General features: G+C 27.2%; 1 protein-coding gene and 4 non-coding genes across 6 annotated transcripts; all 5 read right to left on the bottom strand.

The window, feature by feature from the left end:
- Positions 1-7,863: 7,863 nt before the first annotated feature.
- Trnae-uuc (transfer RNA glutamic acid (anticodon UUC)) lies at positions 7,864-7,935 on the bottom strand. Its single transcript has one exon. It is a non-coding gene; the product is annotated as a tRNA-Glu (tRNA).
- Positions 7,936-8,033: 98 nt separating this feature from the next.
- Trnae-cuc (transfer RNA glutamic acid (anticodon CUC)) lies at positions 8,034-8,105 on the bottom strand. Its single transcript has one exon. It is a non-coding gene; the product is annotated as a tRNA-Glu (tRNA).
- Positions 8,106-8,206: 101 nt separating this feature from the next.
- Trnae-uuc (transfer RNA glutamic acid (anticodon UUC)) lies at positions 8,207-8,278 on the bottom strand. The gene has a single exon. It is a non-coding gene; the product is annotated as a tRNA-Glu (tRNA).
- Positions 8,279-8,378: 100 nt separating this feature from the next.
- Positions 8,379-8,450, bottom strand: Trnae-uuc (transfer RNA glutamic acid (anticodon UUC)). The gene has a single exon. It is a non-coding gene; the product is annotated as a tRNA-Glu (tRNA).
- A 4,591-nt stretch (positions 8,451-13,041) lies between these two features.
- Positions 13,042-24,502, bottom strand: LOC126899935 (nuclear factor interleukin-3-regulated protein). 2 transcript variants are annotated; one of them, XM_050675220.1, is made up of 3 exons: positions 24,391-24,502; positions 15,368-15,864; positions 13,042-15,284 (listed from the first exon to the last, which is right to left on the bottom strand). In XM_050675220.1, the coding sequence occupies exons 1-3, from the start codon at positions 24,416-24,418 to the stop codon at positions 14,295-14,297; spliced, it is 1,515 nt and encodes a 504-aa protein (XP_050531177.1). In that variant the 5' UTR covers positions 24,419-24,502; the 3' UTR covers positions 13,042-14,294. The 2 variants fall into 2 exon arrangements, with proteins under 2 accessions (XP_050531177.1, XP_050531178.1); XM_050675221.1 differs by lacking the exon at positions 24,391-24,502 and adding an exon at positions 19,113-19,498.
- Between the last annotated feature and the right edge of the window lie 455 nt (positions 24,503-24,957).

The following is a 24,957-nucleotide window of genomic DNA, read 5'->3' on the forward strand; positions in this document are numbered from 1 at the left end:
TGAGCGACCGCACCAAGAAGAACTCGTTCCATACCGACAGGCTGCGACTAACTGCTCGAGAATGCACAAAGAAAATACTTCACAGTACACTTAATAGAACGAAAAATTCATTTTTAATTCAATTCATAACTAACTTCTGAGAAGTCTTAACAAGCAAGACGACAATGATTAATTCAATTACTTAAAATAACTTAAATATAATTACTTATTTTTTTTTTTTGCAATTTAACTATATTTTTACTTAATTCAATACTCATCGAACTTTCTTTATTAATAAATTTCCTTAACTTAGAGCAAAATCTTAATCAATAATTAATTTATTCATTTTCGATTCAAATAAATTTCATTTATTTCTACATAATTATTTTATTTGACAAATTAATATATGTTTTTTTTTTCAATTAAACTGAAACCAATACATAATAATTACAAACATGATGTTTTTGATACGCTGACGAATATTTTCAAGAGTATTATAACTCTCTTTTACAGTAAGTACTCCGCACAAGGATGCCTTTACTACAAAATTAAATATACCGGCGGATGTTTCCTAATAAAAATTTATTCAAATAATTCGTTGACAAAAATGAGATTATACATTTATTCGTTGGTAGTAATATTAATATTTTAGAACTACCTCTAGAATAACTAGATTCATATTGTAATCCCTGAACAATGTCCTAATATAAAAAAACATTTCATGGTATTATAATAATTATTATTATTTTTTGGATAATGTCGCAATATTATGAAACCCTTTGGGCAGTCAATGAGATTATCACTTTTTATAACAAAAAAGGGATTATACTATCAAAACCCTTTCGTCTGGAATTTTTTGTAATAAGCACGATCTATATAATCGTGGTAATAAGATTAAAGTAGTCGATTTATAAAATAACACATTTTTATAACGTCACAATGATTATAATTTCATCGATTTTTCTGATGTTACAAGATTTAGACGTTGTAAATCATTATAGGAATTCTATTATCATAATTGAAATCTAAATACACGCAAATTTTTGATAATTTTTTCCACTGGCATTTATCATTTCAATAATTTAGGTATATTTGATTAATTGTACTCAAAGCATTCATGTTTTAGATTTAAGGCCCTTTTCTCAGTCATTTTACATGAGATTTCAACTTTTTATTTAATGCATACTAAAATGTTCACTAGCCATAAAATGTATTTTCATCATATATAATTTTAAGAGGGAACTTTTCGACATTATATTTACGACATTTTATTATTAAGACAATATTTTTAAAGAAAAAAATATTAAATTATTTTATGGGTTTCGTGTTTTTCTGAACTACATCATCAATCACGGTGTACACATTGTGTGCTTATCTATAAATTGTAATTTTTTTTTGAACGTAGAAGGTGGAAACTGTTGAAATAGATGCGTGTAAGTTTCTTTTTTTAAGTTGTTTTTTTTTTTTTTTTGAAAGAAAATGGGTTCTATTATTCTTGTAAAAATAAAATCGCTGAAGAAAACAGTTTCAACCCTGAAATACATTGATCGCAAACGCAAAATAACTTTTTCCCTCGCAAATAGATAATGGTCTGCCGTTTATTTCATTTGGCTCAAGTGAAAAATGTTATGCGACTGACAAGATTGATTACTATTTTGAAATTTTCATGAGATAAATAAAATAATAATCGTAAGCAGCCGAAATAAGCAAGTGTAGAATGTTGAAACCACCAACAGCTATAACCGTATATCTGTTTTTAGAGAATAATAGTTTCATATCGTATAATACTGTTATTTATTAATATTACCCCTGGCACAGAATCTCCGGTTTCAGAAGATAAATGCAATGAAGATATATTTATCATGAAAAGTGTTAGGTATGACAATGCAGAAACGAATTATTCGTACAGATGTTAAACGAACAGAAACAAAGCTTTTTTGTGACATAGCGCACTGACAGTATAAAATTACTTTGATCCGTTTCGACATTGATTTCTAGATGGAATTTAGTTTATGAGAATTGTTGCCAATTAAAGTGACTGCTATACTTAAAATGTAAAATAAATGACGCCTTGGAAGACACGAGATTGTTTAATCATCAATGTGTACGTCAAATGTGACAGATATTAATGAAGGATATATTTCCAGAATAATATATTCAATTGTGTAAACGGCCGAACAGAACTGTTAAGTAGAATATATTATATATAGAATGATTATCATGATTTTAGTAATGGTTGAAGCTTCAAAGAATAAATTTATTGTTGTAAGCAAACGCAATGGTTTAATTATTTCATCATTGTAAGGCAAGAAATGCTATGATTTCTCTTAATTTGGATTTCTTAGGAAAGTATTAATTGAATTCTCAACATGAAATCTAAGTTATTGGTAAACAGAAAATACTAAATCTTTGTACTTTATTATTCGTTTGCAGTACACGCATAATACATTTAACAAAACAATAATTTGATTTCTACAAACTTCATCACATCTTTTTTAGCTCTTTTCATTTCGCACTTATGGATAAAACTTTGAAATGTGCCCAACTTTATTTACTTAGGGTTACTTAATAAAGTTCGATAAAATATATTTGGTTTTGAAGTTTTACTTACTATGAATGTCAAACAGTTAACCAAGATAACCCTTATATTTTGTTTTATTTACCCTATAATGTATAAACCATAACCTCTAAATGTGTTTTTTGTCATACATGACATAAAAATAATGAAAGTGTATATATTTATCAAAATTAAAAAATGGTTTATTGAACAAGCTAAAAAACAGGTATTTTCAAATTATTCATTTTTTTTTTTATGAGGCTCCGTATGTTTCTAACTTGATTATATTCTAATCCTACATGATTAATGATATAATACCTATCACATTTTTTACTCTCAGTATTTGTTTACAATGATCGTACTGTCAAATGTATGTATTTTTTCGATACGTGAATAGCTGCCAACAAATAACCAGGCCGTAAACTTAAAAAAGTTATAAAAAGAGCTAGAATCAATAGTGTAACTGATTCAAAACACACTAACAAATAACAAAGAGATTTAACTTTTCAGATAAACATTTATAAAACAGTATTTGGTTCTTGGTGATGATTTAACGCTTCCAAGAAAAGGATTTTTTAAATATATTTAATGTTAATATGTTACTGTAATTTAAAATTGTTTATATTTCATAATAATAATAACAATGATATTTCGCTGTGCACATCTATAAATATTTAATAATTTTGTAACACTTTTCAATTATTGTGATTCATTGGGTTAACAGGATTTTGTAATTTTAATAAATCAGTTACGTAGGTTAGTATTTTTCATTAAATCTGTCATTAATAACCGTCGAAAAAGATTTCATTTCGTGATACCATATGCGGTTATTTTCCTCTATTTATAAACTCTCGTTAACAAAAAAAAATCGAAAAAAATAAGTAAACTAACACTTTCAGTGCAATATGTGTGTTCAATGCAATAAACACTTGCAATTAGCAAAAATATATATATTTATAAAATAAAGTAGTTGCTAACTTAGATAAGATAACTAGCATCTCGATAATATGATAAATATGTGCTTATAATTAAAATACACTTAAAAGTTTTAATGAAATTATGGAAGCAGCTTAGAATAAGTTTTTGACAAATTTATAACGCGCGTTTTGGTAAAGCTTCGTAAAGTGTATTTATTTACTAAAAAGTGTAAATAAACTTCCATTACTTATTACGTTAACAATTTCATATTGAAATAGTTCAAATATTTGTGCATCCCTAAAGTTATATTGATTTCCAAGATATTTTTATTACAAAATGGTAAACTTTAAAGAGAGTGGTTTATTCAAGAGTATGTCTGGTGTAAGAAAGAATAAAGATAACTATTAAATAAAATGGTTTAAGAATTCTTACTCAAGCTTGAGTGTATAGTTTATTTGTTTGGCTAAAATTCGATAAATAATTTTAATGGATTTCAAGAGCATACAAAAATAAACTCAAGAGTTTAGCTACTTGTTAAAAATAATAATGCGTAGGCATAAGCAACTGATATATGTATCAATAATTAATAATTAATGAAATGTACCATATTCCTTATCTTTATGATGTTCATAATATTGTATACGCATAATGTTAGATTAATGTTCAAACAAAATAAAAATGCATTCTAAGATGTGGAACATATGTATAGTAGAGAGATTAGTGTAATAAATCATGTAATAATAAAGGTTTTAACTTACTATTCAACTAGTCAAAAAAACAATTTTAAGCTTAGTTCATATTTACTAGAGATTATGTAATAATATTATTATTATTAAAAAACGCATATAAATTAGTATTTATTTTAATATTTTAAGCAGCTACTATTACAATTATATTATACATAAACAATGATAGTTATTCATAATTACTCATATATTATTTTATTTTTATTAAAAACTGTAATAAATACATTCTTCTTATATTTAAAATGAAAATTTATCAATCATTTACATACATCCTAATGTTTGAGTAAAACCAACCAACAAAACATGCACCAGTAAAAATTATGATTACGGGACCGGGAATCGAACCCGAAGCAGCTGAGTGAAAGCCAGATATCCTATTCATTAGACCATACCAGATTATACAGTACATATTAAAAAGAATATGTTGAGTTTATTTTCTTAAAAAATACTTACAAAAACAAATTTAAAAAATAAATTGTTTTTCAGAATAATTAATCAAAATTATTTTTTATATATGTGATACGTTTCTTAAGAGAACTGATATACCCACAAATCACTTTGATGATATACAAAAATGACAAACAAAAAGTGGTTTAATATCAAATTAATTTTAAAATTAACTTATTTTATCATAGTATCTGTTTGCCACAGTATTTCTAATACAACTGACATCCCTATAAGTAATGATGGATGATTATAAAAATTAATTATTAGTTGATAAATCAAGAAATTCTCAACTAAATAATTTACCTATAAAAGCAAAAAATTTTCTTTCAAAAAAATGTTAAAAAATTTAATTGAATTTACAATTTTATGATAAAAATTATAAATAAAACATTATTTTTTCTCTAATAACTAAATAACTAATTTAATAATCGAAAGCTATAAAATTTATTCATATTAAGTCTAAACAAATTCTTAGAGTGTAGGCGTAATGATAGGCAACAATATGGCCATAACGGCAAAAATAATCTGCAGTTTTAATATTATATATAATTATATTTTAGTACTCCATTTTAATTTGTACTGCTCCTAATATTGATTAATACTGCCAAATGGAAGTCCCATATCATATATATATATATAATTACCATATCATAATTTTTTAAGAGAGCACAAAAATATTTATTTGTAAAAATTCATTAAATTTAATGTTTGATATTGTGATATAGATAATATAAAATAAAAATATTGTTTAAAATATAAAAATTTAATATTCTGCTAACTCTTTTTGAGCAAAAAATGAGATGTGTGGTTGTTGAGTCGACGACATTTAAAATTCATAATTATTATTGTTAAGATATATAATGGTTTATCTAAATGAAAACCCTGGTTACATATAGAAATTGTTTTTTCCCATCAATTTTTATATTAGTATATTTAATCCCAAGTAATTGGAATTAAGGCGAAGAAAAAGAAAAAGTGTTCTAACTCAAACCTTAAAAAAATACATTTACACAAAACGAAATATTTCGTAAATATACTTTTTGTTCCTAATAGAAAATTCGTTGATTCTTAAATGAGAGAATCTTGGATATTAAAAAAACACTATGAGATTTGATATAAAGTAAATTACCACACTATAAATAATAATGAACTTTTTTTATTACTGAAAAATAAAACCGACTATTTTGGTTATTTTTTTTATAGTCTCTCATTATTGCGTTTTTTAAGTGTATAAAATCAAATACCTTTAATAAATGAAATTGTGGCTAGTATTAAAACATCATGATATAAAATAATTGGTAAACCAAATTATTTTTTAGAAGTAAAAAATTTTCACTAATTAAATATTTTTAAATACAGATTAATCACTCCTTAAAAATTTTAAATATACTTCCACTCTAACATAAATTAGATTAATAAACATCGTGTTATTTAATAAAATATAAATAAATGTTATTATAAGATAAATTTAATTTATATGTTAAATATTTTAATACAAAATTATGTATAAAAACCTCAGAACATCAATGTTATTTTTATTGCTTATGAAATAACTTTTTATATTGGACTTTAATAAATGCAAAATATATATAAACACATTTTTATATTTAATAAAAAAAATATCTTAACAATATTGAATGACAAATAAACTTAAAAGTAATTCTATTGAGCAAAAAATGTATTTTTACTTTCTCCTTTTGCATTTTTTTGTATTAATTTCTCATTAAAACCTTTTATGATAATGATGTCGGTCTCATTTAAATATGAATGCCTATAAATATTCACAATGACGAGTTTTGATTGTATTTACTTTTCTATAGCATGTTTAAAAATAATAAATCAACTTCAATAATTAACCAGGTTAAGATTTAGGCAATCTAAAAAACAGAGATAAATTAAAAAATGTATTCATTTTTACATATTTGAATATTCTTAGCTTACAAACAATGAAAAGTTTTTAAATCATTTTTATCCTATTTGCATTTCAATACTTTTTGGACAAGTCTAATTTGATGTTTTTAAACTCGTTTTTGACTTTTCTAAAAAAACTTTGTAATTGTATTGGCAAAAATAAACTAAGAATGATAAGTTAGTGCGGAGGGTAATGCATATCTTGAACCTGCAGAATTCAAATTAAAACTTTACACGCTACTAGATTTCAAATGTTGTACGACAAAGATTGAAAATTTGATTTCTCCAAAATAAAATTTTATGGAGTAAATCTCGAGTAGTGTTGGCGAAATCTTTTGTAGGGCCCTGCGCAAAATACATTGCAATTTATGCAGACGCTTCAGTAATATTTCGATTTCAGAACTACAGTTACTTAAATATAATTTTGAATCTCAATAACCGCCATATATCGAGCCTAATCAAGATATCTTGCCAATTAACACAAAATTTAAAATGCCATTTGAGTAGTACTCCCATATTGCCCAAATTGTCTTTTAGTTGCTTATAAGAAAAAATATTTTTTTTTAATTATACAATTTCCTTATATTTTCTCTTTATAGCCAAGGTGATTTTGAAACGTACAATAAAAATGTCAAAAAATTAAACTAAATTATTTTTAAGTGGAATTAGCTTTTATTTTTGTAATGTTCAAATCATAATATTGTAAAATTATTCAATACAAATTTTAACCTTAGTTAGCTTGTGACTTAATAATTTTCCGTAAATGAAATCTACTGGTCTAAAATTCAACATTTTTGTAAAATTATATACATATTTTTTATAAAAGTATATATATATATTTCAAAAGAATATTAAATAATTTAACTTCTAAGTATTAATTTTCATTTTTTCTGTCGAATTAGTATTTTCTAATATACGATGTAATATACAAAAATGTAATAATATCCTAAAATATAAAACTACATTGTATTACAAAATACATTATATACATGTTTATTGTATAATTGTTGTTAAAAGCACTCAAGGTAAATTTATTTTTAACAAACTTCGATATTATAATAAAAATTTGATAAAAATGTGTTTCAAATTATAAACTAACGAAAACACTACGTTGCGCATAGTAAATATTTGTCGAATAGTAACCCACTAACGTAATGCGCTGATATAAATACACTAAATAATAAAAGGTTAAGTCAATTTAAATTTATTTATAAAACATACTTTGAAACTCAGTAATTATTTACCCCACATGATCAGCCGAAGGTTAATACAAACATTGGATTAAAAAAGGTAATAAAAAGATTTTTCCGGTACCGGGAATCGAACCCGAGCCTCCTGGGTGAAAGCCAGGTATCCTAGCCACTAGACCATACCGGATCATGAAAGTTAAGAAAGTTTTAATTGATATTCTGTTTTATTATTAAAATTAAAAATTGAAAAAGATAATGTTATTCGTTAAAAAGATTAAAAGAAATTTCCGGTACCGGGAATCGAACCCGAGCCTCCTGGGTGAGAGCCAGGTATCCTAGCCACTAGACCATACCGGATCATGAAATAAATTTCATATTTATTTCGTTTTCTCTAATTTATTTTGTTTTTTAAAGAAAACTAACTTTCTGGAAAAAATAAAAATTACAAAAAATGATTTTTCCGGTACCGGGAATCGAACCCGAGCCTCCTGGGTGAAAGCCAGGTATCCTAGCCACTAGACCATACCGGATCATGAAATAAACTTAATATTTATTTCGTTTTCTCTAATTTATTTTGTTTTTAAAGAAAACTAAGTTTTTTGTATAAATTAAAGTTGCAAAAAGCGATTTTTCCGGTACCGGGAATCGAACCCGAGCCTCCTGGGTGAAAGCCAGGTATCCTAGCCACTAGACCATACCGGATTCTGCTAGATTCTTTCTCAAGCACATATCATAACATACATGCATGCTTTTAATTACAAATTTAAGAATTCAAATGCTGATAGATAAATTTATTTATAATTATTAGGATCTCTTATAGACAATTTTCAACAGAAGTAATCACCAAAATATTTATTACTCTTAGTAATAGTTAATTTTTCAATAAATAGTTAAAAATTCCATTTCTATATTGGAATACACAAAAAAAATGATATAGTTAATGTAAATTTATTTTATGAAAGTTAGGTGTAACCTTCAATCTTAACTAATTATGAAAATTGGAATTTTCTATTTATGTAAATAAATTAAACAACGAATTCTCTCCAATGCTTGTTTTAAATATGACTGATACATACAATGGCTCAAACTACTAAAAACAAAAAGTTCTCTTGTAGAAAAATTGATATTTTTAATAGATTCTTTAGCTTGTTATTAGAAAATGTTTAAATGATTAACTTATAATAGTTAAGTTAATTAACTATCTTATTGATGAAAATTAATGTGAAATATTGTGTGAAAATCATAATTGTAATAAATCGATGAACTATATCGAGCCTATCCAAAAAAAATGTATTGAATTTTATTGAATGTATAAAATAAAAAGTATACTCAGTCCATAGGTAATATTATAATTATCTAATCATAATAGTAAAGATTTTAAATGAAGCTAATGCAATCTGCATATTACACAACACACTAATAAATAGTTTAAACATATGTTTGCTCTTTAATATAATATCAAAACTATTAGCAAAAATATTAACCAATATTCTTGTGTATTCAAGTATAAAGTTGTTAAAACTTATACAATTTTATGAGTCATCAAAATCATACGAATTTGGCCTATATAATTTATTCTTCGTCAATAAGAAGATTAAATTTTATTTAAATGNAATTTGGCCTATATAATTTATTCTTCGTCAATTAGAATATTAAATTTTATTTAAATTAAGAAATAAATGTACAAAACCATGGAACTAACATAAAAGAAATAACAACAAATTTTTAATTAGTCAAACTTATCAAATTTAATAATCAATAAATCTTAAAACGAATATAAATGTAGGCAAGTCTGTAATATTTTATAGTATACATTGAAATATTAAAAAAAAATACCAAAAATATTAGGTAAATCAACCAAAAGATATTGAATTCGGATGAAAACTTTAATTATCTATATTAAGTTAAAAACTTCACTTTAATTTAGTATCTTGTTTATATTTATCCTTGAAAATATTCATTTAATAAATTAAACAATCAGTTTTATTTTCTAATAATAATACTGAAAATTGAAATAAAAAAACAAAGTATTAAACGTAAATAATTAAAAAAAATTCTTTCCAGTAGCAAATAAATTTAATTTAAAAGGATTATAGAGATAATAAAGTATACTTTGAATACGTATAATTTTTCTTAAAAACTTTTTTGAAATATAAAATTTTACTGCAACCACATCTTGCAAAATATTATGATTACATAATCATTAAAACAAAATGATTATGATGCTGTATATTCATGTTTATCTTTTGTGCTTATATTATTTAACAACATGTAAAGTTTAAATAAAATTATATATAAGATAACGAATAATGAGATATGTACATTCATAATAAAGTTTACTATGTTTTCAATAGTTATTTAACTTGCTTACAAAATAGAATAAGATTTAATCAGTATAATGTCTGATCTATAAGAACTTTTGGACTAGTACTTTGAAATTCATAACTATTTTAAAATGTAAACTAATAGAGAGGCGCAGGTACAACTATGTTCAATTCTCGACAGTATTACACATTTGTATAAATATGTTAATAACTTTTAAAATACTGGTAAAAAAATTGTTATCAGCCAGTGATTTTCTTAATTAGATAATTTTTTATTACATAAACTGATTGATACATGTTGCTATTTAAAAAAATTATGTTACCGCTCTTATAAGGTATAAGGAGTAAACCGAAAAATTTCTTAATATTTATTTACTAATTTTTAATCTAAAAATTGATAAATTTTAATTTTTTGAAATATATTTTATTTAGATTTGATAACACAATTTTTTTTTTGTAAAATATAAAAACTAAATGAAAATAAAATAAAAGACAATTCGAATTTTTCATCATTTTTATAAGTTTTTTCTAAATTATATAATTTTTAACGAAATATTTTTATTTGTGCAAGAAAAGTATATTATTTTTTTGATTGACAAACGTTTTGTTAAATGTTTTTTATAACTATTAATACATTTTCACATTTTTTTTTTATTTATATTTTTGGTATTATTAACTTTTATTGTAATATTTTATTTGACTTAAAAATATGGATTGGAAAATAAAAGTTTTTTTATTTTTTTATTTGTTAATCTTAATTTTTCATTAACCTCATTATTCTCCATTTTATTACTACTGTTAAATAACTAAACCAATGAATTAAAAATACGTACGTATAAGTGTTCAGTAAGCAAGGAAACATATCAATTGTTACAAACAATGAGAACAATAGATACCCTTTCCCTTACTAAACATCTATACACTGACAACTATACATATTATTGAAATTTAAAAAAAACCTTGGTTTTATAGAAATAAATGATACTTATTATAAGTAAATAAAAGACCACGAAATTTATGAGATATAAATAAAGTTACTGCTGAGCCACTTTTTTACTGTAGTATAGAACAGTGAGCCGATGATATCGTACTTATTACCGAAAATTTGATTGCAGGACGGCTGTGTTAGAGGTTACTGATGTAAAATTACCATAAAAAAATCTTCTTCAAGAATATTCTCAGAAATATTCTGTATAATATTCTCAAAAGATGACACTATTCTTTTGAACTTATTATTATTATATTTTACAATTTTGTAAATCAGGTTTGTTGAATAACTCATTTGTGTAATTATGACTTATGTAATCAATTAACTTCTTTTCTCACACCTTTTGAAATAAATGTATTTTTAGTGACTGATAAAATTAGTTCAATTTTTATCAAGGTTATGCATAAAAAAAATACATCATTATCGTTTTTTTTAAGTTGTACTACTTTTAAACACAGATTTTTTTTAACAATTATTGAGTTGTATTATTATAATCATTTTTAATTATTTTTAAAAAAAATGTTCAGATTCCTGCTCACCTAATTGTTTATTTTGTGTATTAATTAATTTTATTTTATAGGTTCATAATGTATCTGTTATTGTCAACATACAGTTTATTAATCAGGCCCTTCTTCTTTTATAGATTCCGATTATATAATTTGCATTAGCACTATTGTAATGTTATTGCATTGTTTTTGTAACAAATAGCTATCGATTAATTGTATTCATGAATTTTAATGAATGGTTACATTGAAGTAATATGAACAATTGCATGAATGAAAATATTTATATCCGGCTTCATACTTAGTTGATGAATTGATTTACTTCGTGGTCACACTGGATTGTAAATTTTTTAAACAGGTCACAAATTGACCATTATGCATTATATTTTAACTTTTGTCTTATTTTAAAAATTAAATACGACTCTTCTAGAAATTTCATACAAAATTATGAATTGAAAATAATTTTTATTTTAATGTTATAAATGCTAAGCTTTATTTTTTATTGCCAACTATTTATTTCAAAGTCAGTTAACCAACAGGTGAGCATTAAAACTACAGTAGAACTCCAATTATCCGAATTCCTNAAATTGACCATTATGCATTATATTTTAACTTTTGTCTTATTTTAAAAATTAAATACGACTCTTCTAGAAATTTCATACAAAATTATGAATTGAAAATAATTTTTATTTTAATGTTATAATGTTATAAATGCTAAGCTTTATTTTTTATTGCCAACTATTTATTTCAAAGTCAGTTAACCAACAGGTGAGCATTAAGTACTACTGTACTTAGAGTAGAAAATTTTAATTTTTGAACTTTTTATTTAAAATGCAAACTAGTGACAAAAAAAAGAAATGTCATAAAATATATGAAAGGGCGGGAAAATATATTGAGCCATCCTTAATGTCTTTTTATGTTTCCAAACAACCTACCAAAAGCAATGCAGAGATTAACCTGTTCTTAATCAATATAAAAATATTACTAACAATTTATTAATGAATTAATGAAACCGTCTAAAGCAATACACCGATTGATCCATTGGATACTTCTTTTAAAATTATACACTTTTAATTCGTTTATACGTTAGTATAACTTATTTTATTATTATCTGGTATAAATAGTTGATTTCAAATTTTCCAAAAAATTTTCAAATATATTAATGTTTAATATTAATAACATAATATTTAGGAAATGATTGCTATGCCATAGCCAAAGAAGTTAGTAATATTAAGATAATAGTTGACTTTATTTGGAAGTATTGTCCATAATAAATTACTATGCGACAGTTAAGGTCACTAAAAATCAGATTTGAAATGATCACTATTATTGTAATAGTTGATATTTCATGGTAACTAAGTACTTGTCGACCCTCATCAATTTTATTTGGTAGTTATTAAAATTCGCTTTATTTTGAGTTAATTATCGTTAAAAATATATTTGAAATTTTATACTTAGTAATAAAAACTTACATTACGTATATTTTAAAAATAAATATATTTGAATATATTTATAGTACAAAACAATAACAATCTAAGCCGTTTAAATATAAACACTCTACAGTACAATAATTTAATAATATTATATTTAGATTAAACATCTTTGATAAGAATATTATTAATAATAGTAAGAAAAATTAGTACTGTATAACTACAATACTTACATAATAAGCAATTAATAAATTAAATAAATATCATATGTTTGACAATATGCATAACTTACGTAAATATATATATATATATATATATATATTTATATATACTATATATAATTTAAAATAATTATAACCATAATAAAAATATGTACACTAAGTATATATTATATACTTTTTTATAAATGTATTATATAATCGTTACAAAATAATGTATACTTAAAAATATTTAACATAAAAATCAATTAAGTTTTAACAAAGTAAAAAAAATAAAACACTAACAGAACAAGGGTAATAAGAACGTTTATCACAGACTTTTTTTTAATATTATTTAAATTTTTTTCGAACTACAATCGTCGTACTATTTTAATATGTTTCTAGATAAGAATAATGATTTTTAAAGACGTAAAAACAACAACTATCATAGCATTAGATATTAGTGCTAAGTACATATATGCACAGTTCATTATATTATTACAATTTTTTTTATTATAGCAAAAATACGATTATGTATACAAGTTTTACGGGTATTATATAAGTTTTCTAATAGGCTTTTATATTGTTCGAAAATGTTCGTATAACAATATTAAATTTTACATCACAGATCTTATGTTGTTTTTTTTAACATTTTTTTTTTTTTTTTGTAGCTTAAGGTAACGTCTATTATCCTGTCCGTTCCAATGTTTTTATTTTTTCGACTTTTTTCGATCTATCTTTTGTCTTTCTTTCCTAAGCCGAAATACACGATAAAAAACCAAGGTTATCACCTTGGTGGACACAAGTTATTACCACTACTCTCGCATAGTCTAGGTATATGGCTATTTGACGAATGATTACGTTATAAATTAAGTAATTTCATTAATTAATTTCGGTGGGCAATACTATAACATTTTTTTATTTCACATTTTCACTTTTCTATCTACAATAAAATTGCGTCACATACTAAAATAAATATTAAAAATAAACTCAAACTAAAACTAGGCACTATCAATACCATTTGATGGATTTATAGTACATTATTTGTATTGAAACACATCAGATTTACTCGGGTGAAGTATTTTTGAACTACTTTCAAAATTATCAATTAACAGCAACGGTGGATTGTTGTTGTTGCTGTTGACTCGCCGATCCGGTGTTGGCCTTCCGGGAAAGGATACTTTTAAGATTGGCAACTTCAGACGCTAAACGGGCTACTTCTGATTTAAGTCTGGTATCATCAGCTCCAGCGGCAGCAGCTGCAGCAACAGCTGCAGCGACAGTGTCTGCTGGTTCACCAGCTACAATTGAACCGATAGCGGCGGTAGCGGCAGACGTTGGAGGTGACTGCATAGCAACAGCTCTAGGTGCTGCTGATGTGGGACAACCTGCGGCCGGTCTCACGCCCCATTCAGCACCCAAACTGATTCCTGAGTCACGCTCATCGCTACTACCTTCGGCATCCCAGGGCGGGCTAGCTCGGCTGTTTCCTGGTTCTTGCTTTATAGCTTGCAACGACAGAAGAGCAGTAGCTGCTACATCCTTATCCCCAAGATGTGACTTATGTCGTAATTTATGAGGCAAACAATTATTGTTATTATTATGATGACCAGATCCAGCTGCAGCTGCGGCAGCAGCTACAAAAGCTAGTGAAATGGGCACACAAGATGATGTATCATCACCGCTTCCACTACTCAATTCATACGGAGAAGGTGGTCGTCGGCTTAGGTTAAGAACGCTATTTGCTGCTGACTCAAAAGATGGTGGCTGAAGTGGTGGCAAAACTGGTGTAAATGTGTATGGTGAGTAACCAGCTGCTGCTGCAACTGCCACTGCGGCGGATGTCACTGCTGGTACCATACTACCACTTAGACTACCATTACTACTGCCATTGGATCGATCCTGTTGATCCAACACACAGTCGGACTGACCGTAATAACTCATAGTACCGTTTCCATTTAACTTTGGTGTAGTCGATTGAACTGGTTGATGGATAACTGAAGTTGGGATAGGGTTCTGTGGATATGATGAAGATAATTTTGGACGTTTGGTGATGCTTAACACCTGTTCATTGGTGGGTAATGAAGCCATTACCTATACAAAAGAAAAAATGATTAGTATATGATTTGATTTTAATATATAATTTGAAATATCATCCGTAGTATAGTTAGACTTACTTGTTCAACACTAACAACAGCTTCTCCGCTAATGCCAAACTTATCTTTGATAGCAGTCAATTGCGCCTTAAGAACATGATTTTCTTTGCTTAGTTCCACTACTCGCTGTTCAAGAATCATATCGTTAAACCTCCTCTTTTCTCTAGATCTCTTTGCAGCTTCATTATTTCGTCGTCTCCTATCCCAGTAACTTTCATCTTTTTTATTGTCTGGAATGAATTCTCGTTGTTTGCGTTGAGCGAAAAACTCTTTGCGCTGTAAATGGGACGCAAGATCGTAACCAGGAGGATAAGATTCTCCACCAGGTGATTCAGGTCCAGGAGAGACAGAGTCATAACGCACACTGCCTGGTCCGCCTGATTGTTCCATGTCACTGCAATATTGCATGTTGTTTTGTTGTTGATGGTGACCTAATTGATGGTGTTTTTGTTGTTGCTGTTGAAGTTGCTGTTGCTTTTGGTGGTGATAACTACTAGTGTCGGCTACCATTTTTTCTTCTACAAAAAAAGAGTACACTAGTTAAATATTGTAATTATTAAATTTTAAGGGAATAATCATGAAATCTATCAACAACATCAATAATAACAATCTACAACATATTTCCAAGAATATGTTAGACAATGCTGTAAACCAAATATGTTTCAATGATCTAACCGATTATTAGTTTCGGTATCGCTGACCGAATAATAAGAACACATATTTCTAAAGAAACTTTAAAAAAAAGAATATAAATACTTTTATAATAAATACAACCTTATGTAGAAATCGATTAATAGAATAACTACAAGTGAAACTAGAGACAAATAAATGAGGTGGGACAATTGGTATCAAATGACCTTCGATGGAAATTAAAAGCTACTTGTTAAGTTCATCATAAGACACTCGTGCACATCTTAATAGCACTGGTTGCGTATAATCATATCAGTTACCGGTTGTTATCTCTTATTGCTGTTTTTCGAAGTTAGTTCGTCGAACATTATTATTATTATTATTAAATACGTATACACTGAAACATACAACATACTGACATGGTTTCGTATAAGTACACTATGGCTATTAACAGTAGTTCAATGCGTAATCATAAATAATAGTTATTATTATTTCATGATCGTCCGAACAAAACGTGATCACACTCACGCATTTTCCAGATAACTTAAACTAAATACTCTCACAATATTACAAGCTTTAAAGTTTAGAAACTTTATTCGAACTAAAAACGATTTAAACTACACTATGAGCCATTTTGGTTAATTGTTATTAGTATTCATTCCTAAAAGTAGTTTTGTTCAGAAACAAACTGTTTGAAGATTAAGCCTTGGATATGTTACGCATTAGTTTGAAAAAAACCACATTTACCCATCACAATTATAGTATTTGATGAGAGTGATCATCCGAGTTCGATTAAGCGGGTGTACATTGGATGTTTGTTTGTGTTCGCACGCGTGTTTTTCAGCAATGATAACGTATTACAACATAGTTATGGTTTGTGTGTGTGGGATCTTGTATGCATCTCGATTTGGCCTTCACCCTCAAGGTGAAGTTTACACAAAGTATTTTTTCCTTGTTGTTTTTTTTTTGCATAACGTTCGTGTAATAAATAATGACCATCGTCATAATGGTTATATAACAAGAGACGGCCGCAGTGATTTTCAGTGCAATTTCAGAATGTGTACAATATTGTTAAATTTTTTTAGCTCAGCCTTTGGCATTCTTCCTTTTTGGCTACCACTTTGGTCACGCTTGATTAAGGTTATTTATTTAAATAATTAAAATATACGTGTTAATGCGATCAACTATGTATATAAACGTTTACGGAAACACACACACAATGCAAAATTATTTAACAGAAAAATTAATTTCGAATAAAAAAATAGTAAAAATGGACAGTAGAAAAAGTATAGATGAAAAAAATTCAACCAACTGCGCAACTGACCTCATTCATGGTCGTACTACAAACCTTTCTTCAAGCTATTATATTTTGATTTTCGTTCAGTGCAACAGGTATTAAAAACTTCTAATGGCATAATGTATGTCAGTTTTTAAGTAATTTTATGTAATAACATCATAAAAAGCCGAGATTTGGAAAATATCAAATTATAGTATTCAACAAAACTTAATAAACAAATAACGGCTTACAAAAGACCGTGTAAAATGCCATCTTAAGGCGTATTTTAGAACCACTTAATTTCAATATAAGGAGTCTTTAAATAGATCCAAGGCTATTCGTATAATATAAAAATTGTTGGTCATCTCTCATTTAAAACCAGTTTAATCCATTTGACAATAGAAATTTGTTAAAAATGTTAACCCAGTGAAATATCTAGTTGCGACCACAGTGATTACGTCAATAATTGTTTATTCTATTATAATTATTATCTTGTGCGAATGGTTAGATCAAACGAGATCGCCCATATAGAGCCTCTACCGCACAACTTAAACACTTGTCGGCCAACCGGTTGTCTTGGTTAATCCCAAGCTCAGGAGGGCATTGTCCCCCTTAATAGATATCAATTAATTTCGCATCTCAATCTTCGACTTATGCAAAATAACAAAAAGACCCATTAGAGATATTTGCAGAATTCAAGAGTGTCAATTTTCAGAAACTTCACAAAAACACAAAAAAAAAATGTGATTTGTTTTCCTAGAAGTACTTTTAAACACCACAACATGATCTGAACATTTGCTTTGGGTAACCTTGGAGTGAAATCTGCCGACAGGCTGTTGACGTTTGCGCGTGCAATGATTACCTAGTGGAATTTCAGTGGGCAATAGTATAGTTATTACACTACGTTTACGATTGCGTAAGTATCCATGTATGAGTATTCGGAGGAAATGCGCTTCGACAATAGAAACAAATGGGTTCTTCACGGCTGTTAAACTATTATTGGCAATTATTGCATTTGTTAAAAATTTTAATGTCACAACGATTTGCAACAGCCGTAAAAAGCGAGTGTCTTGGATTTCGAACTTAATCCAGTCGACACGGCGACAAACCGTATTGTATTTTATTGCGACAAAGAAATACCGTTAATATGAAAAAAATCCATCGTCGTCGTCGTCGTCGAAGAACCGCTAGATGCGAAACGATAGTGTTGATTTTGTTAAAAAAAAAAAAAAATCAGAACGTCTTGGTACGAATAATGCTTATGTAAGAACGGATTTTAAAGAGAACCCAATTTTGTCTCGCCAGAAAAATATTTAATTAATTATTCATTTAACTCTAGCAGAAAACGAAATGAAATTTAAAATTGCTAAAAGACAAAACATCTGTATTGTGTGTGCTTAAAACGCATTTAAACACAAAAAACGGCCAATTTTTCTATTAATATATATGTATAATATTTCCTTATGAAGGGTAGTCGCAGAAGAGCGTTCCGCAACAACCTTGAACCATGATACAATAATTAGTACCATTCGCGGGCCGATGAACCCATCAGTTTGTGCCGCTAAATTCCCAGTACGTTAAAACAATAAGTAATTACATTGCAAAACACTCGTGGTGAACGATTGTTAAAAAAACAAATAAAAATTTGCCGGAAAAAAAAATGAAATATTCATCACTGATATTGTCGAAAAGGGAAATAAGAGGCGTCAATACTATGGTGCAAGGGTCGTGTTGTTACATATTTACTGACACCTCAAATTCCGGAGATTTTAATGCTAGTCCGGAGGAACATTAAACAAATAGGATATTTTTTGCAAAGAACGAAACTTTTTTTTACTAGTTGTTAATTGTTCTACTCACATTATATTAACGGTGTTGACGCCAATAAATGATCGCTACAAATCTTAAAGATTATCCGTGCATCGTGTGGTTGAACACAAAAATAATAATTATCGAAATGTCAATGTTTGATACTAATCCAAATTCACTTAAAACCGAAAAATCGCACACAAAAAAAAAATGTATAAATAAAATTCTAATGTACAGCTTATGTGGGAGATGTACTTTTTAGTCGACTAAAATTTCAGACACAACTTCTGTTTGGTTTCACTGGCGAACCGGTTGTGAATTTAAGTTAAGAAAATATATTAACTGCCGACGACAGAGAGTGCGCACAAGTCACGTATACTTCTTCTCGACGTATGCGACGGCCGACTGTTGCAGTTGTTGCGTACACGGAACGGCATGGCCCGTCGTCCGTCGGTTATTATTATTATGGTAACGGCGGTCACACGAGACGTAGTGGGGTTTGCCCCCTCTCTTGGCCTCCATTCACACTCCGGTGTTACAATATATATATATATATATATATTGTCATAACAATAATATGATCACTACAATCACAATATATATAATTGTGTGTAATATTATTGGTACCTAAAGATAACGTTTAGCGAACCCCTTCCGCCGGTATCCTCCTCGGGTCGCCCGAACGCCCCCACTTCCCGAAAATATTCGCTTCCACCTACGACACAAGTCCATCGGACTATTCGTAAAATAGAATAGTTTCGCTCGAAACACTTACGAAATACCGAGCAACAGCAATAATATGTTAATTTTTAACCAAACAAAGCGGTTATTGTTTATTTGTTAACCCGGGTCATTGTGAAAACGAGGTATTATTAATGCGTTGTTAATATGATGAATGGCATTCGGTTTTTTTTATACAAGTTGTCGGCACCACAACCGAGTATAGCTGAAAAAGAATTAAACACCAGTCTCAATCCGGTGAATCTATTATTTTAGAACATCATACAGTAAACACGAATTGATGTTTTTTCGTTTATTCTCTGGGCGTTACACAAGCGCAAGTATAGCGACTGTAAGGGCAGATATTCCCAATAAAATTCAACTCTTTGAACCACAAAGTTTTCATTTGTAATGCAATATAAAGTTCACGATTAGCTATTTTAATAAGTGCCAAAGTCGAATGTTTTTCAAACCAGCATTAGTGAAATAAAGCGTACAATAGTGGTGAAATATGTTACCAAGTAAAAAATATGTTTGTGAGCATTTTTGTATGTGCTAAATATAGTACAACAAACGAGGTCTTGTAAGTTTACCCTACAAACTTAAGTGTACGCATCGTTTTGAAGTATATTTTGAAATTCTTCCTTTTGTAAATAACACTGCCTAAAACACCTATGAGTATATGTTTTCGACACCTATATGAGAGTCAACAATTTGTTGATCCTCTGGAATTTCGAATGCTGACGTATACACTCGTCGTTAATAATATGTTATTCGTAATAATATTATACAAGTCATCTATGTATATATGTTTTGTATCATATTATTGTAATACATGTGTTTCATTATCAAATGGCTCGTTTGCAATTGACTCGCGCGACTGAGGATTTTGTGTGCCACAGCAAAAGTGTAAAAAAAAAAAAAAAAAACGAACAATACTGTTGTTTTTTAAAGATACAAGACTATATTTTACAGGATTGTGTTTAAACAATATGTATTTTATATTATAATATAAACAATGCACTGGGATAATTGTACAAGCATAATAAACATAGATGCGATGTACAACTCTCAATGTCCATCGTGAAGTCTTTTCGACAACATTTAAAATGAGTTCGACGAGCATAAAGCAAACACTTTGCATAATTTCATTGTAAAAAGAGGTCAGAAAAATAAATTGCGTCTTCTACTATAATAAATTAAAACAACATTCTTTTTTTAAGTGTTTTATAAATTGTAACTATTTTTCTGTAAATTTACTCATAGGACATTTTGCAAAAAATTGTGGATTATTAATTTATGTCATTAAAATAATTTATTTGTAATATGTACAAGTGTTGATCGTGGTAAATAATAATTGTTTCAAAACAGATGAAGTTATTTTGAGTTTAAACAGTTTTATGTGCATACAAGACGTTACAAACAAGACATTACAATAGTTATTTTTAATGTTCGGTTAATGATTTTAAATAAAATTATGACCGTTAAATCTATTTTGGTTTGAAATCTAGCCTTGAGTTCTAAAATAAAACTGAAGTTGTTTAAAATAAAAATTATCTAGTTAAACATAAATACAATTAATGTAAATCTCCAACGAGGATCTTCACATATTAAACAAATATAAGTTGAGGTGTGCAGAGAGAATGTACAAAATGACTACATAACAGCGCGTTACATTATCAAAAAGCTGTGATAGGTACATTTGTTATTTGAATAAACAATAAGGCACAATATGTTGTATACTGGATGAGCACATAAGTATACACAATGAACACGTTTAGATTCAACAAGAAAAAAACAATATAAAAATATCAATAGTTTGTCTACCAATCGATTATTTCTTATAAAACGCGGTACTCTATCTCTGTTTTTCCATATAGTCAAAGCAGCTTTTAATCCGTTAACTGTGCTTACCATATCATCATGACACTCACAATAGATAATGTTGTAATATATATATCGTTATACAAATATCATCAGTATTATAGCTGTATTAAATGATTGCAAATTTCAAAACATAGCATTGACAGAGGAAGACACGCGGCAGTTCTTTATCATTATGCTAGGATGTTTTTTTAATCCGACTAGAAATCTCTTCGATAAACTCTTATAATTTCAAAGTAAAACTCTCAACCCAAAGTCAACTTCTTTTAATTCACTACGTTACCATTTAAGTTAATAATAAATTCCTCCGTTGTTTTGAATGTTAAATATAACAAAAATATGTATTTATTCGCAAGTAATGAGTCGATTCTTAACGACAACAGAATGTTCAACAATTTATTTAAACTCGTGGATTGAGGAGTTTTTTAAAGATATTTTTATGTAAAAACGGCAAGGTTAATACGCCTTAGAAATATTTTAAATATACTTTCTATGCGTAGTGCGTTTGTGTATATTATTCAAATTTCCGATCCCAATTTTAGAAAATGTAAGTAATTCGCGTGTACAATAAACAAATAAAATGTTTGTATTTTTTTTTGTTTTTGTTAAAAAATTATTATTTTAAGGGATAAAAACTAATATTAAAATATTAATCATCTCTTATAAATTATAAGACATGTTTAAAAAACTGAACAAATATAACTTCATATTACTCTAATATTGTTGTAAGTCAAAAAAATATTATTTAATATCGGAAAACGGCTGTTTCCATAAATGTTATTTAAACGATTCAAAACGATAAATAAAATCGATTCTCAATTGTGTGTTGTCACTTATCTCAAAAATTTTATTATGTTTTGCTAAAGAATACTTGTAATTCAAATAAACATGTTATTTTTCAAGTTCAATTGCAGTTGGAGTAAAATTGGTTTTATTTATTTTGTATCGATATACAGAATAAAAATATTGTACAAGAAAAGACTTTGCAATTAAAAAAAATTTTCTGAAATTAATGGTAGGTTTAAACAGAAACTTTTAGTTCAAACCTTATTAAGTTTGTTTCAATGAAGGTCAATAGCCCGTTGCACATTATAAATAAACTGCTGTTATGATAGTTTTTAAAACCAGTTTTATGGCCACCTTTACCGTTTTTTGACGCAATCTTACATTTTATTTGCATAATAATACTCTCTGCTAATTTTTATTGATGTTCGAAATTATTAAAAAAACTTCATCGCATTGGAAAAATGATTGAAATAATTTTAGTATAAAAAAAATAAATACTAACAGCCAGAAATTATTAATGTAATTTAAAAATTAATAATTTAACTTAAATTAATTAAAACTTAAATTGTCTGTTAATAAATGAAAATAATCTAAAAACGCATTGACAGTAAAAATGAAGTTAGGAAGAAAAATGTACATTGCTTAACTACATAGTGCTCTGAGTAAAAGAGGGTTGTTTATTAAAAAAACACATTTAGATATATACAATAAAAAGTTTTGACATCTAATAAGAGTACACTGTATGTTATTTTGTCTTAAGTATTTATAATTAGTAGAGCTAAAAATGTGTATCTTTTTTCTCATTATTTTAGTGCATAGCTCGTTAAGTACAAAATCAGATTAATAAAGAATTGAGTCGATATATATAATGATTTTTTGAATAAGTGCATAATTGTATTTTTAAGTAATTTAAGTAGTATTTTCGTTAATTTTTTGATAGTTCTATATACTTTTGATGATTTTTATAATTTTAATAATTTGAATATTTATTTTTTAGTATCCAAATGAAATCTTCAACATTATTAAATTTTTTAATTTTAATAAACCAATTTTTTTTAATATTCGAACGAAATATATACTTTTTATTTACTTTACAGAAAATTATTTATATTCATATATTTATTTGTACATTTTTTTATTCACATGGATGTAAAATCTCATTTAGTTTCTCTATGAGTTAATAAGCTTGAACTTTATGTGAGTTAATATATTATTTTTTTTTGTTCTAAAAGTTTGTTTTTTAGTAAACATTTTTCAGTAAGTCGTTTCTCACTGAAATTTTTTACTATTATTTATAAAATCAAATCTCTAATCTCTTCTATCAATTTACTCGGAAACTCGGATCTTTTCCACTACATTCTTAGTTGTGTAGATATTTTGGGAAATAAAATGATAAACCTCCTTCCTAATTCCTGTTTTAAATTTTTACAACTATCAATTAATTTTATTCCGTTTAAAGACTTTCTCTGCTATTTCCCAAAACTTATTCTAAGTATTTGATAATTTAAATGGTCTGCTTAACCTTAGCCGTACAGAAAAATTTGTTTCACTATATATCCCTTCCTTCCCGGTTTTTCAACTTAAATTTTAATAGAAATTTTATAATTGAATTTTGTCATTTTAGATTTGGTCACAATTTATTGATAACTCATGGTTATTTTTTATCTCTTAAACTGTTCTTTACTCTCTAAAAGTAGAACTGTGTTAATTAATACTTTAGCTCTTCATAATATTGATAATCTCTCATCCGGTATAATTCTACAGTCTCAATCTATCATAATTATTCATTGTATTATTTCCCTTTTCCAAAGTGCAAATATCATTATTTAAATAGTGTTGAGTACTTATAATAGTGTAAATGTAGTAATATTTAAATATAAAATCTCAATAAATTAAAAATTATTTATTCTAATAATTTAAGAATGATCTAAAACCGTACCTTTTGTATTCCAGATTTCTAAAATCATTCATATGATTTTCAAAAAATAATGTTTCAATTTTCAGTGGGTATTATGTAATGTTTGGCTTACTTTTTTCTTGAACACAGCCGTAAGACTGAATGGTGTTCAGTTGCTTTTGGAGTCGTTTAGCGCAGATCAAGTCCTCGGCCAAAGAACAGTTGTGCAAACAACGGCACGCGCAACGAAGGTTTTAATATTATAATAAAAAAAAAAAAAGACCTTTACTCAGGGTCATATTTTAGAACCCAACTGCGTTTGGAACACCATTTAAATCAATAAGGTATTCAGAATTTACACAACGCTTGATTAATGATCATTAATCATTATCTTTGTCATAAACTAAAAGTTCCCGTAAAATCCCAACTACGAGCAAACGGTGTTTTTTTTTTTAGGTTTAACACTATGATTGGTTTGTTAGCGAACAATTTAAACTTTTCCAAAGTAAGTGTCGACAATTCTGATGAAAATTACCCACAGTATTGCATAAGCTTTTAGTAAGTTGTCAGATATTGCCTACTCGATGGGCGTGGCTATTAAAACAGTAT

Source organism: Daktulosphaira vitifoliae, unplaced genomic scaffold (assembly GCF_025091365.1).
Source record: "Daktulosphaira vitifoliae isolate Bord-2020 unplaced genomic scaffold, ASM2509136v1 Scaffold_2, whole genome shotgun sequence".
Lineage (NCBI taxonomy): Eukaryota > Metazoa > Arthropoda > Insecta > Hemiptera > Phylloxeridae > Daktulosphaira > Daktulosphaira vitifoliae.